General features: G+C 43.5%; 1 protein-coding gene across 1 annotated transcript in view; it reads left to right on the top strand.

The window, feature by feature from the left end:
* SNTG1 (syntrophin gamma 1) overlaps positions 1-14,886 on the top strand; it is a 1,650,669-nt gene that overhangs the window by 131,533 nt on the left and 1,504,250 nt on the right. The window contains exon 3 of the mRNA XM_078686185.1: positions 9,479-9,535. Coding sequence (XP_078542311.1) covers positions 9,479-9,535 — 57 coding nt within the window. The remainder of the gene's footprint in view (positions 1-9,478; positions 9,536-14,886) is intronic.

Below are 14,886 nucleotides of genomic sequence, written 5' to 3'. Positions count from 1 at the left end.
CTTGCACGGAGCTACTGGGGGTCTTATGCCTTTGTCGTGGTTGGCTCCTTTGCTGCTTTAACCTTTGAGTTAAAGACGCCCTCTGAATTGTACTTTCAGCAGCTGACAGGTATGGGTCAGAGTCAGATTCTGTGCTTCCAGTGTAGCTTTCCCGCAAACTGTCCCCTTCTTCCGAATCCGAGGTTGAGCCAGTATCATCCTTAACCGAAAAAAAACACTCATCACTTGGTGACCCAGGAGCTAGAAGTGCATCAGGGACTGTAGCCAGGGGGGGGTGATCTTCTAGCCATACAAGAGGTTAGCCCTCTACCTCTCCCTCTGGCTCACCCTTCGTGTTTGCTGCCACAGATGCCTCTGTCGCTCACCCTGCTTCCTTTGTCCCGAGCGTGCTATGTTCGGGTATTGTATTCATAAGGCCATTACTCGGTGTGGCAGTAGTTGCTGTAGTTAGCCTTGCCCATTTTCCCCCAAAACAGAATTGTCAATGAGAGTCTCGCTGGAAACCAGACCCACCTTCCTGCCATCGCCTACAGACCCTAAACCAGATCTGGGTTTATTGCCTTGCTGCCCCCGTAGTCCCTCCTGGTCCGACGTGGACTCAGCGCGGCTTACCTCATTGCGCGCTACCCCATGCTCGCAACCTCTGAACTTGCCAGCAGTATCTCCATCTCGTCTCCCGCCGCTAGCGTAGATTGATCTGTCAGCCGCACATCAGGGATCATCCTGCTTGGTGTTCTTTGTGCGCACGCCTCCGGCGTCTGACTGCCTGGGCGATCACCACTGCCTAGTGTCCTGTCGCCATTATCCACGAGACCGCCAGTGCTGTAAAAGGACTCCACCAAGGTAGGTTGCCGGAGTGTGCTACTCCGTGAAGTGTTTGCCTTGTTTTGTCCATCTTTCTATGCGCCTTTGATGCTTTTGTTCGCGGCCGCAGCTGACTCGACATCTTTCAGTTTTGCCCCCTTGCTTCTGCTTCCTAAGTCAGACGTCGTGCCAGTGTTCCTAGCCATCTGCTTTCTTGTCACTGCGGGGCCATCGGGTAGTTTAATGGGATCTATCTTCCTGCCCACTACCACCTTCGGTTCCTTTGACTCCTTTTTCTCCTTTGGTTTCGGCCCCCGAGGCGCCATGGCAGCTTTAAGAATCCCGAATTTCTCACCAGCAAACGTGCAGGATCGAAGAGCCTTCTGCAAAACCCTGTGATGTAACAAAGTCAATAGACCAGAAAGAACACCTCTTAGCCAGCCGATTGGTCCAATTTGCATTCTGCAGTATCCACAGTCATTTTCCGAATCCCGGGAGAGAGGGTCAGTGCGACTTGTCCTTCGGCTGGTCAGCGACCATCTTGCCCCCACCAATATTTTAATCCATACGCGTTTCGGGTGTCACGTGCCCTTGATCACAGGTGTTTGGCAAAATGCGGGAAGGCAGCATACCGCAACTCTTAAATAGCATTTTATTAAGTCTCGCCCACCGAGCGTATCAGCAAAGTGCATCCTGGTATTTAGAGTTCATTTCACAGGTAAGTTTGTAATCACTACGGCTGCCAATTCCACGTTATTAAAATTCAAGTACCTCAGTAGGTTTCTGTGTTAGTTACTGGTTATGGCAGGAATGTTTTTCTCCTTTTGGTGCAGAACCCACAAAGCTCCATATTGCAATGTTGACTAACACGTTGGACACCACTACATTCGTGGGGGGCGTCTCCGCGACCCTGGTCGGGCCGCAATTCAATTCCAAACACAAAGCACCAGATATGGAGAGGCACACACCTTGTGTAATCCTTTATTTCTGCAAGGCAGCTCTGCTCAGGACCAGCAAACACACAGAATTATTTTGCCAATATTTTAATCCTTACTCGTTTCGGGTGTCACGCGCCCTGGATCACAGGTGTTTGGCAAAATGCAGAAAGGCAGCATGCCGCAACTCTTAAATAGCAGTTTATTAAGTCTCGCCCACCGGTATTTAGAGCTCATGTCACAGGTAAGTTTGTTATCACTACGGCTGCCAATGCCACATTATTAAAATTCAAGTACCTCAGTATGTTTCTGTGTTAGTTACTGGTTACGGCAGGACTGTTTTTCTCCTTTTGGTGCAGAAAACACAAAGCTCCATATTGCAATGTTGACTAACTCGCTGGACACCACTACATTCGTGGGGGCATCTCCGCGACCCTGGTCCAGCCGCAATTCAATTCCAAACACAAAGCACCAGATTTGGAGAGGCACACACTTTGTGTAATCCTTTATTTCTGCAAGGCAGCTCTGCTCAGGGCCAGCAAACGCACAGAATTCCTTTACCAATATTTTAATCCTCACGCGTTTCGGACGTCACGTGTCCTTGATCACAGGTGTTTGGCAAAATGCGGGAAGGCAGCATGCCGCAACTCTTAAATAGCAGTTTATTAAGTCTCGCCCACCGGGCGTTTCAGCAAAGTGCATCCTGGTATTTAGAGTTCATTTCACAGGTAAGTTTGTAATCACTACAGCTGCTGCCAATTCCACATTATTAAAATCACAGTACCTCAGTAAGTTTCTGTGTTGGTTACTGCTTACGGCAGGACTGTTTTTCTCCTCATGGTGCAGAAACCACAAAGCTCCGTATCGCAATGTTGAGTAATACGCTAGACAACGCTACATTTGTGGGGGGCCTCTCTGTGACCCTGGTTGGGCCGCAATTCAGTTCCATACACAAAGCACCAGATTTGGAGAGGCACACACCTTCTGTAATCCTTTATTTCTGCAAGGCAGGTCTGCTCAGGCCCAGCAAACACACAGAATTATTTTGCCAATATTTTAATCCTTACGCGTTTTGGGCGTCTAGCGCCCTTGATCACAGGTGTTTGGCAAAATGCAGAAAGGCAGCATGCCGCAACTCTTAAATAGCAGTTTATTAAGTCTCGCCCACTGGTATTTAGAGCTCATTTCACAGGTAAGTTTGTAATCACTACGGCTGCAAATTCCACATTATTAAAATTCAAGTACCTCAGTAGGTTTCTGTGTTAGTTACTGGTTACGGCAGGACTGTTTTTCTCCTTTTGGTGCAGAAACCACAAAGCTCCATATTGCAATGTTGACTAACACGTTGGACACCACTACATTCGTGGGGGCCATCTCCGTGACCCTGGTTGGGCCGCAATTCAATTCCAAACACAAAGCACCAGATTTGGAGAGGCACACACCTTGTGTAATCCTTTATTTCTGCATGGCAGCTCTGCTCAGGACCAGCAAACACACAGTATTCTTTTGCCAACATTTTGATCCTTACGCGTTTTGGGCGTCATGCGCCCTTGATCACAGGTGTTTGGCAAAATGCTGGACCCAGCATGCCACAACTCTTAAATAGCAGTTTATTAAGTCTCGCCCACTGGGTGTATCAGCAAAGTGCATCCTGGTATTTAGAGTTGATTTCACAGGTAAGTTTGTAATCACTACGGCTGCCAATTTCACAATATTAAAATTCAAATACCTCAGTAGGTTTCTGTATTGGTTACTGGTTACAGCAGGGCTGTTTTTCTCCTTTTGGTGCAGAAACCAGAAAGCTCCATATCGCAATGTTGAGTAACACGCTGGACACTTAAATAGCAGTTTATTAAGTCTCGCCCACTGGGCGTATCAGCAAAGTGCACACAGAAACCTACTGAGGTACTTGAATTTTAATAATGTGGAATTGGCAGCCGTAGTGATTACAAACTTAACTGTGAAATGAACTCTAATAACCAGGATACACTTGGCTGATACGCCCAGTGGGCGAGACTTAATAAACCTTTATTTAAGAGTTGCGGCATGCTGCCTTCCTACATACAAGACTTTGCTACTGTGAGTGTGCCATAAAGAGAATTTACGAAAAATAATATTTATTTTCTTTGGTCACATAAATGCAAGCAAAGCTTTCAAAAAATCAAGCAAGCTATTGAGAATACTTTTGATTTAAAATTTCATTCTGATGTTGTTGTTGACGCAAGCCCTGTCAGGTTGGGCGCCATCCTTCAACAGCGTAGTGGACACCCAAATGCTACAAGACGTATTGTGGTGTAGTCAAGTCGAAGTTGGTTCCAAACGAAATGTGCCTATTCACAACCTGAGAAAGAAAGATTAGCAGTGGTGTGGGCTTGTGAGCAATCCCACGTATTCTTGTATGGGAAGCACTTCATGCTTGTGACTGTTCATCAAGCATTTTTGACTATCTTTGGAAATCCAAATGCAAAAATGCCTCCTCACAGTAAGCACGGGGGTCCGCGATTGCAAAAGTACAACTACACCATCATGTATTGTCCACTGAAATATCAGAACTCTGTTGACTATTTCTCATGAGTGCCTCTGAAATGCCCTGGCACCCATTCTAAGATTGCTGCAGCTTACATAAATGTAAAAGTGAAATCAAGCACCCCAGCTGCCATTTCATTGGAAAAAGTTGTCACTGCCACAAGTCAAGGGAGTGACATGCTGAAACTGAAAGATAGTCTTCCACATCAGTACCAGAACCCTCGACCTCTTACCAGTAGCAGTGAATACCAGAAGTTTAAGAATGTCAAAGATGAACTGTCCATTACTTAATAAGGTATTATTCTAAGACATTCAAGAATTGTCATTCCGGAGAGTCTGTGACAACATATAATTGAAATGGCCCATGAAGGACTTTGTGCAATTGTTGCCACCAAACGAGCACTCCAAGACTGAGTCTTGTTTCCACATCTCAACAAGAGAGTTGAAAGAGAATTAAAAGACTGTCAACTATTCAACAGCCTATCGTCAAAAATCACTCATCAAGTGTTAATCATGTCAGAGTTGTCAATGCATGCATGGGAAAGAACTGTAGTCGACTTCTTTGGTCCTCTTGACAATGGACATCACCTGACGGTTATCATTGCTGAATAATATTCCTGTTTTCCATTGATTGAAGATCTCTCACTAAAGAACATGTCACTGAGAGATTATACAGCATCTTCACAACCTGGGGCATTCCTGCGGTCTTAAATTCTGACAACGGCCTACCTTTCAACAGTCGACAATTCAGAGAATTTCTCAGTCATCTTAATGTGAAGCATCAGAAGAGCACCCTTGTTTGGCCACAGGCCAATGGCCGTGTCAAACGTTTCATGAGTACTCTAAAGAAGGCTGCCCAGCGTGCTGTACTAGAAAAGCTTGAACATAAAGCTGTATTAAATTCCACTCTTTGAGCTTACTGCTTGAAGTCTCACTCAACCACAGGTAAAAACCCTGCAACCTTGATGTTTGGGAGAGCCTTGATGACCAAATTACCTTAATGGACCATCAGAAGAGCAACTACAGAGGAAGAAATACACAAGAAAGTCTTGGATCGTAAGAGCAAAAATAAAGCCCATTCAGGCACGCGTCGACATGCAAAAGATGGCACCTTCACTAGAGGAGATCAAGTTCTTGTACATCAGCAAAGAAAATGAAAGTCTGATGCTTCTGTCGATCAATCAATTCAGGTTTTTATAGAGCGTGACTACTCACCAACTAGGATCTCAAGGCACTGTGGTGGGACTGGGGTGTTCTGTAGATCAGTCGAAGAGCCAGATCTTGAGGTCCTTCTGAATTGAGGCAGTGATGGTAATTGCCTGAGGTGTAGAGGTAGGGAGTTCCAGGTCTTTGTAGTGAGGTAGGAGAAGGATCTGTCTCTAGCTGATTCCTTGCAGATCTGTGGGATCGTGTCAGGGGCTAGTTGGTCGAAGTGGAGGTGTCTGGTCAGTGTGTAGAAGGAGAGAAAGTGGTTGAGGTATTCAGGTCCGAGGTTTTACAGAGCTTTGTAGGCATGTGTAAGGAGCTTGGTGGTGATTTTTTGTTGTTGATTGTGAGCTAGTGGAAGTCTCCCAGGTGACCGGGGATTTGGTTCTGGTGGGAGATGTCCAGGATGAGTCTGGGAGAGGCGTTCTGGATGTGTTGCAATTTCCTTTGGAATTTTTAGGTCATGCCAGCATAGAGTAGCTTGCTGCTGTCGAGTGCCTGGGTGACAGTTCTCCTGGACTGGGTGGGGATTCATTTGAAGGTCTTTTTGAGTAGGCAGAGTGTGTGGAAGCAAGAGGATGATACGGTATTAATTTGGTGGTTCATAGAGAGTGAGGAGTCGAGGATGATGTTGTGGTTGTGTACATGGTCAGTGGGTGTGGGGGGTTCTGAGTGCTGCTGGCCACCAGGAGTCATCCCACGCGGAGGGCCTAGAGCCCAGGATGAGGATTTAAGCAGCTCTCCTTCATCCAGGTGACTACTGCCTTCATCCCATCATGGATGTTGCTCTTAGTAGCTGCAGGTTTGTCATAGAGGGAGAGGATCAGCTGTGTGTCGTCAGCATAGGAGATGATGTTGAGTCCGCAGTTTCTGACGATGGCTGCCATCGGGGCCATGTAGATGTTGAAGAAGGTAGGGCTCAGGGAGGAGACTTGGGGCACTCTGCAGCTGATCTCTGTAGGATTGGAGGAGAATTGTGGGAGCCTGCCTCACTGGGTTTGGCCAGTGAGGAAGGAGAGGATCCACTCTAGCGCTTTGCAATGGATGCGTGTGTCATGGAGTCTAATGCAGAGGGTGTAGTGGGAGACGGTCTAGAAGGTGGCAGAGAGGTCCAGGAGGATGAGGGCTGTGGCTTCATCTTGGTCGAGGAGAATGCGGATGTCATCTGTTGCGGCGAGGAGTGCAGTCTTGGTGCTTTGGTTGTTCCTGAAGCCAAATATTGAGAGGGCCCATGGTGTGGTTTATTTTTATAAATTCTGTGAATTGAGCATTGATGGCGTTCTCAATGATTTTGGATGGGAAAGGGAGCAGAGAGATGGGTCTGTAGTTCTTATGGTGCGTCTGGCCCAACCACGTTATGTTGTGACCAACAAGGAACACATGGTGAATGCCCAACGTCCTGGAAAGTCCATTACACAAGACTCCTTGGATTTTCGACATGTGGCTCATCACTCGTGAGGCACTGATGTTGTTTTAGAGACTGGGTCTGAAAGGTCATATAAAGACCCCTAGACTGCTGCTGTTCCTTCATCGCCAACACCAGTCATGGACATTTCTACTGCCTGTCACCAGTTTCTGAAGACATAGTCGGACTTGTGACTCCGCAAAGACTCATTGTAGAGCTCTAACTGTATATATTTGCAAAATAGTTAAATTTTTTATTTAACAGACGGAGCGATGAAGGGTTGTATGAGTCAGTAATAACAGAACCTTTGTGGCTTCTGATGGACTCTGTAGAACTGTGAAGTAAGCATTAGAGCTTAGTGAATTAAATGCAGGTTTAGAATGGTGAGTTTGTAGTTACACGCAGAAGGATTAAAACGTGTTATACTAAGTTCTGTGTGTGGCAAAGTCATTGGCTAGTACCAGGGCTGGGGAAGATGATACAAATGAGGGCCAGGTGGAATGATTTGGAGAAGTTGCTAGCTTTCAGAATTCTCCTAGAGTTTATTAAGTCAACAGTATCTTAAAGAAGTGTTAGTTCTGAATGCCAAGCAACTAGAACAAATATGAAAAAATAGGAGCTGGGTTTCCAGCACGAGCAGCCATTGCCAATTTACAAAGCTGCATTGGAGGCCCAGCCACTGGATGAGGAGAGGAGAGTGAGTTCACGCCCCCCAGGTAACGTGTGTCGACTCCTGGGGTGGGGCACGGAGGGAGACGCTCTTGGCCTCTCTCTCGTGTTGGCAGCGCAAGCCTCTGCTTCGGCTCGTATTGTGGCACGTATTGCCAAAGGAGTGGCAGTACAGGGGCCTGAGTGCGGAGCTGCGCTTTTGATTACATCATACTCATGTTGGGAGCAACTGTTGGGAGGCTGACTGCAAGTCAGAAGGAGAGGCGGAGAGACTGCCTAAGGCTCGGTGATCGGGGCCTGAGTGTATAACGCATTATTCCATTTCTGCAGAACGGAGTAGCTCACTGTCGTATTACACATTGCATCTTTTCTGCATAATGGAGTACCTGATTAGAGTATTATGCATTGCATTATTCCTGCATAACGAACTACCTGATTAGTGTATGACACATGGCATTTTATCTGCATAACGAACTACCTGCATGTCGTATGATGCATTGCACTGTTTCTGCATAACAAACTACCTCATTAGCTTATTGTGCATTGCATTGTTCCTGCATAATGAATTACCTGATTAGTTTACTACACATTGCCTTATTTCTGCATAACGACATACCTGGTGGTTGTATTACGCATTGCATTATTTTACCTTGCAAAGTGCCTGATTTTTGCGTTACGCATTGCATTCTTTTCATTGCAGAGTGCCTGATTGCTGCGTTATGTCTTACAGTATTTTTACATTGCAAAAGTGCCTGATTCTAGCATTATGAACAGTATGAAATGATATTAGGAGTACAGGAAAATGTTTAGTAGTGCTCATTATTACCGCCAGAACTTACAAGGGCTGGCTGGCTTAACAACTGGCCAGGAATAAGAGTACACAACCTCATATGTTGGATTTATATTGTGTGGTCTTTTTCGTGTATCTTTTATATATAAAGTTTATACTCGTTGTTATAAAACTCGTGTGTAGTCTATTTGTGGTGTCATCATTGGGTTATTGTGAGCGTGGGTGTAAATACTTTACATATTTGCCTTGAAGATAAGCCTGGCTGCTCGTGCCAAGCTACCGAGGGGGTGAGCGGGGCTATCTAAGAAGGTGACCTTCCTATCCCTGACGTTGATACGCAGGCCCCTATTTGGCCTAAGGTATCCACCTCAGCCAACCAGGGATCTTGGGTCTAACAGTAGCGGTGTGTGATGGTTGAGTTGTCTAAGCCTCAGTGGAAGAAGTTTGCAAAGTCCTCAAGATAAAAAAAGCATCTTTCAGGGAAAGAGAAGTTTTGATTTTCTCAGATAATGGATAACATATTTACACACACTAGTATTTCTCAAATGTTGGTAGTTAGCAAAATGTTTTGAGTTAATCAATCATTACAAATAATTTGCAGTTTATAGTACTGTTTTAATCATGTTTGAGCAATTATAACAACCTAAGTAGTTTTTTTAAAGAATTCTAAACTTCTTTTAGGCTCATGATTTTATTAAAGACATTCAAATAACTTTTCTTTTACAATTATTATCCACTCTTGAAACTACTAAATGTAAATGTTATAACCTATAGGAATTATGTTTGGGTTGATCAGGAATGGAAGAAAATGAATTAACTATTGTAGAGCATATAGAATTAGCCTAGCCTTATTTATTATACATTAGAAGCATTTATTTCTTGGGAATTCCAATTAGTTACATTCAGTGGTATTCTAGGAGTCTACATGCAAAATAACATAATTATAGTTCAACGTTTTCAAAGAGATTTTTCATTTATATTTTACAAAAAGTTTTGTAATCAAAATGCACTTGTAGGAGACACTTGTTGTGGTTTTGTGGTACACAATACTCTGGAATGCTGAAGAGATCAACTTTATAAATTTGATAACTAGCATAAAATGTTAAAATATAATAACATCTATTGTGATGTATTGATTTTTAGGAAAGGGCAGTGACAATTCGAAGACAAACAGTGGGAGGATTCGGACTTAGCATTAAGGTAAAATATTTAACTATATTTTAACATGTTATAATTATCTTGTTTGATAACTAGTGCTTTGAAAGATAATTAGGAAATAATGGCTCTTTGAGTTTTTATGCCAAACATTTGTTTACTGTTTTTTTATCCAACTGGAAGCCAGGAAATATTCTCATATTTTCTCCTTCTCTCTCAGCTCTTGATTTGATATACATTGATGTAGCTTGATTAACATGCTTATAAAAAACTTTTGGTGGCCTAAAGTAGAGTTCTGTCTCATGACCAGGCAAGCATTAATTGTATATTAAAGCACTGGGGACACTGCACGCTAGCCATAACTGATTGCTTCTCCAAACCGTTAACTGAAAGGCTCTTAATACAGCTATCTTAGTCGATATACATAGGAAACTAAATGGCTGATTAGGAATTTGACGATTGTATGACTGCCAGACTAGCAGGTGTCTGTCCACCGCATCACGCCTTCCAAAGTCGTTGCAGCGGAGGACCACTGACTGTGCCAGAGAACAGTCACCACAATGTAAGATGCTGAGCGGGACTCACTCAGCATCTTATGAGTTCCGCCACCGCCAACCATTTCAACATTTGGAAATTGGAAAATAGGCCCGCCATGAAAAGGCTGTCGGTCGAGGAACAAAGGGGGTCCTACAAGGCCCCCATGCCCCCCGCCATGGGGATAGATTCAGGGGGGCATAACATGTGCCCCCCTGTCTGTATTACCCCAAAGTTCTAGCACGGCATGGATGTCACCATTCATGCCGTGCTGAAACGTTTTTGCCGTTCCCATTGCAGTACCTGTTTTCCAGGCACTGCCATGGTAAAGGCGAAGGACCCTATGCCAAGCACAAGTTCAACTTGTAATAAGGCGGGAGGTCCTTGCGCAGCTTTGGCACAGCTGTGTCAGAGGAGAGCCAGCACAACTGCACCAAAGTCCTAATCAGGCCCTACATTTTTAAGTGCTGTTTTCATGGAAGTATTCATAGAAATTATGGAAATTGCCCAAATTAATCCTGTAGCAGGTAGGAAGTACATATTAATGTTAAACTACTCAGGATTTAAAGGAGATTTAAGCCATGTTATATTGAGTAAAGGGTTGTTTCAATTGCTGTAGTGTTGAACGCTACGAATTATTGTTACATTTTCATGATATGAAAAGCAAAGCAAGCAAAAAAGTAGCGATGTGGGAATAGATCGATGCAAAACAGTTGAAATGGTGATTACCTTAATTAATCACTGACATTTAAATACATAATTCATAGAAATGTATTTTCTATACAATAATTGAAGTTATATTAATCCTATCTTGCAATAAGTATTGTCTGAATTCTGCATGGTGTCACATTATAAAACATAGAAAATAGGACATGACAAACAACAGTACTCTCTTTACTATGGGTATAAACAAAATCAGGTCACATAAAAATGTAACTTATACATAAAACATATACATTGATGCAATAACCCTTCATTACCCTTAAAGAGCTATTTAAGAAGAGTTACTCTCTTCTCAGTCTTTCTATACCTTTAATAATATTGGTTGTGCTGTTTATTTTAGGCACAGTACCATCTAGAGATAATATTTAGTGTAAACACATTTGAGGAAGCTAGTTGTCCTCTTTGTTCTTTTAAGTGTTTAAGTGTGTATACCAATTGTCATTGATCGAGTGTCGTTAAGTTTGTAGACACTTCTTAAAAAAGGGTTTTGACGCGTTTCGGCCTAACAATTTTTGGCCTCTTCAGGACGGCAAAAGACGAAGTACCTGCATGAAAATATATACAACACATATATCCAATTTTCAACAAAAATCAACACATCTGACAACAGACAGAGGTGTGCCAGCCATTCGTTACCTCATGAATAGTGCTACACAGGGTGACCCACTGCAATAAATACATAATAACCACCACTGTGCTCTCCCAGCCACATTGCATGTAAAGAAGAATCTATAACAAAGAATGAGAAAGAGATTTACCAAAACATACCCAGGCAGACAAGCTAAAACGGTGTTGGGTATCATGGATATAATTTATTCTTTATGCCTAGAGTGTCCGACCAAAGGTGCCGAAGGTTATTAACACCATAGTGTGAAAAAAAATAGGCATTAGGGGCTTAATCCCATTCACATTGGTCTAGTGTGTGGGTAACTGATGGAACTTACTTGAGATTATTAGAAAGGGCTGAACAGCTGAAGGAACCTATGCGTTACCAAATACAGCATCCAATGGTCGGGAAACAAATTCCATAGACACCTATTCCATGTGAATCCTAAATACAAACAAAGAATGATGGACTAAGATATGGAATCGCCTTTCTTTCTATATAAAACTCAAATGCAAATCCATGGGTAAAGACTGGTAAAAAAGATATAAAAAGAAACTAAATAACCACCTGAACAATCATACTCGAGTAATGCCCAGGAAAGAAGCTGAAAGCCAAACTAGTTCCTGCCACAATATAACCTCATTTTGTGTCCTTTGTATAATAGTCAATTTTTCCCCACTGTTTCGCCCTAAATAAATGAACTATAACAACTAGGATTTCCACTAATGGAACAACATCAGAACTTACCAGATCATAGTCCGATGTTGAGGTGGGCTATGCAATTAGAGCTTCACCGTGCAGAAGAAGGAGCCAAATGCTCAGCTGGACCGCCCATCCAAACTCAAGCAATTCACCATAGTGTGATTTTTTTCCCAAGTAAGTTCACTTCCTTACAATTATTGTTCGTTTAACTTAGTGGTCCATCCCCGCTTGTCCTCAAAAATTCTGTGGGTTTCATTTGTTAAAATTGACTTCGATATTTAATGAATCATTGTTCTCTTAGCTCCAGTCAAAATATGCCCACTAGAGGGCGGTTTTGTTTTGTTCATACTAGTAAATAATTACATATCTGTGCAGAGAGCTAAAGGGTATGATTTCATGCATCGATAATTCGTTTAAATACAGCCCACTGGAGGGCGGGTTACCCAAATGTAAAAAACACCATAAAACAGTGGGCAAGGTCCCACATTAACGTATCCGATAAAATGTCATGGAAAAAAAATGCAATGTTTAATTATACTAATGAGGTTTTGTAATTTCAAACTACATCACCCAGAATCCCCGTGACACACCCACCTTTGGGGGCGGGACCACGAAAAATGAAAAATTGTATTTAAGTTTTGAACAAACCCTTCACCAACTAACCGTGACCAAGACAGCAGAGGCTGTCGAAACGCGTTGGTTTAGTTTTTGCTTTGAAATACCCCTGGATATGAAATAAAAGAATAAGAACACTCCAGTGTGCCCAGCGATTTGCTTTTTGCGACTCCAAGCTTCCTCGAGACAGAGGGATCGTTGTTGAAATATATATATATATATATATATATATATATATGTATGTATGTATATATATATATTGTGACCAAGGTACGCATCATAACTGCTGGAAATAAAGAATAAGACCTGATTTTCCACAAATTTATTGGAGTCCGTATCCTTGCGCCGACCGGATGGCAGCGATAAGGAGTGGATTTTGTTTGTGGATATATATATATATATATATATATATATATATATATATATATATATTCACTGAAAAAACCATAGGTTTCACATCAGTTACAGTTAGCTGGACATTTTACTCATACAAGACCATTGAATTTCCCCCGTTATAGTTAGTTGTACTCACTATAACTCGCGCGCCCGCAATCCACTGCTGATGATGTCACATATTACATCATTCATGACATGGTCAGTGACATCACTGATGACATCTCAAATGACATCACTGATGACATCACTAATGACATCATCCATGTGACAATCAAATACACCTCATCACACACTAGTATAATCTTTCATCACTCACTGTAAAATAGAAAGTGCCATATTTGAAACCATTGACACACCAATAGAAATTTCTAAACACCCACTCAGTTATTCATAGAACTATACACACATCTAATCACTTACCTGTAGATTCAGTGTTATATGCAGTGAATAATCAACAGAACACTATCAAATATCCTTATACGCCTATTTCAACATTACACACCAGCACACATTGTGTTCACTTATAAAGACATCCTTCTGACTTATGCAAACAATTGATTATACTTGCATTTACTCACCTACACTTATACAAACACCACTTCATCTATTTATATATTATAGATAGTAACTCACACTTAGGGGGCGATTAGGATTGCGGACGGAAACTGGTTCCGTCCGCCAAGGAAGCGGCCAAGATACTCCGGACCGCTCCGCGGAGAAACCTCCGTAGCAATTAGGATGAAATTGGGACTAAAGTCCGACCGCAGCGGATGGACCACATCAAACTCCGTCCGCGGCGAACGGAGTACACCGGAGACCGCCGCAAGCGGACGGAACCTAAGAAACACCCACCACCGCAGACGAACATGACCGCCGGAACAGCCACAACCACCGTAATACCAGCGGAGGCTCCGTGGCCGCGATTAGGATAACGCCGCCTGTTCCCCGGTACGCACCTCCATCCACGGCCGCAGCGGAAACAATGCAACGAGAAACTGTGCATCCCAGCGGAAGGCCAACACGAACAACATCCCTACCGTCAAACCAATGGCAAAATGTCTGACGGAAGTTAATAGAAAACACACGAAACAGGACTACCACCCACCTGAAACACCCACAGCAATCACAAGCCACAATGACATCCCCCCAAGCACCTACTAATCCACACTAGTCAACACAACACCTAGCACCTGACTGCCAACAACCATTGGGACACAACCACGACACAGACTATAAAATAACTCCCACCCACTACCACAATCCTTTGCATCACAGCATAGCTGCTAGCAAGAGGCCCGAGACGACGGACAGCAGACACAAATTGCACACATACAACCACCACCCAAACACACCCACCACACAAACACCCACCACACCATTCCTACACACCACACACCTGCACCTCCCAAACCAATCAACCCACACCTTGAGCACCACACACCATGGCACCCAAGAAAAACCCGAAATTCACGGAGACAAAGTTGAAGGTCATGGTGGATGAAATCATCCGTGTTGAACCCCACTTATTCGGGACACTAGTCCAGCAGACCACCGTGGCCAACAAAAATCACATGTGGGACAGGATAGTAACTCGGGTGAATGCGTCAGGGACCGTGCCAAGGACAAAGCACGAGATCCAGAGGCGGTGGCATGACCTCAAAACCAGGGTCAACGGCATCCTTGCTAAAAACCATCTGCGAGCACATCACACTGGCGGCGGCACACCCCCGGAGCCCATACCCTATACTGATTGGGAGGAAAAGGTGCTAGGCATACTGCACCCAGAGAGCCTGGAAGGAATTGAGGAAGGAGAAGAGGC

The sequence above is a fragment of the Lissotriton helveticus genome, chromosome 4_1, assembly GCF_964261635.1.
Source record: "Lissotriton helveticus chromosome 4_1, aLisHel1.1, whole genome shotgun sequence".
Classification (NCBI taxonomy): Eukaryota; Metazoa; Chordata; class Amphibia; order Caudata; family Salamandridae; genus Lissotriton; species Lissotriton helveticus.
This window is presented reverse-complemented; position numbering and strand designations above follow the sequence as displayed.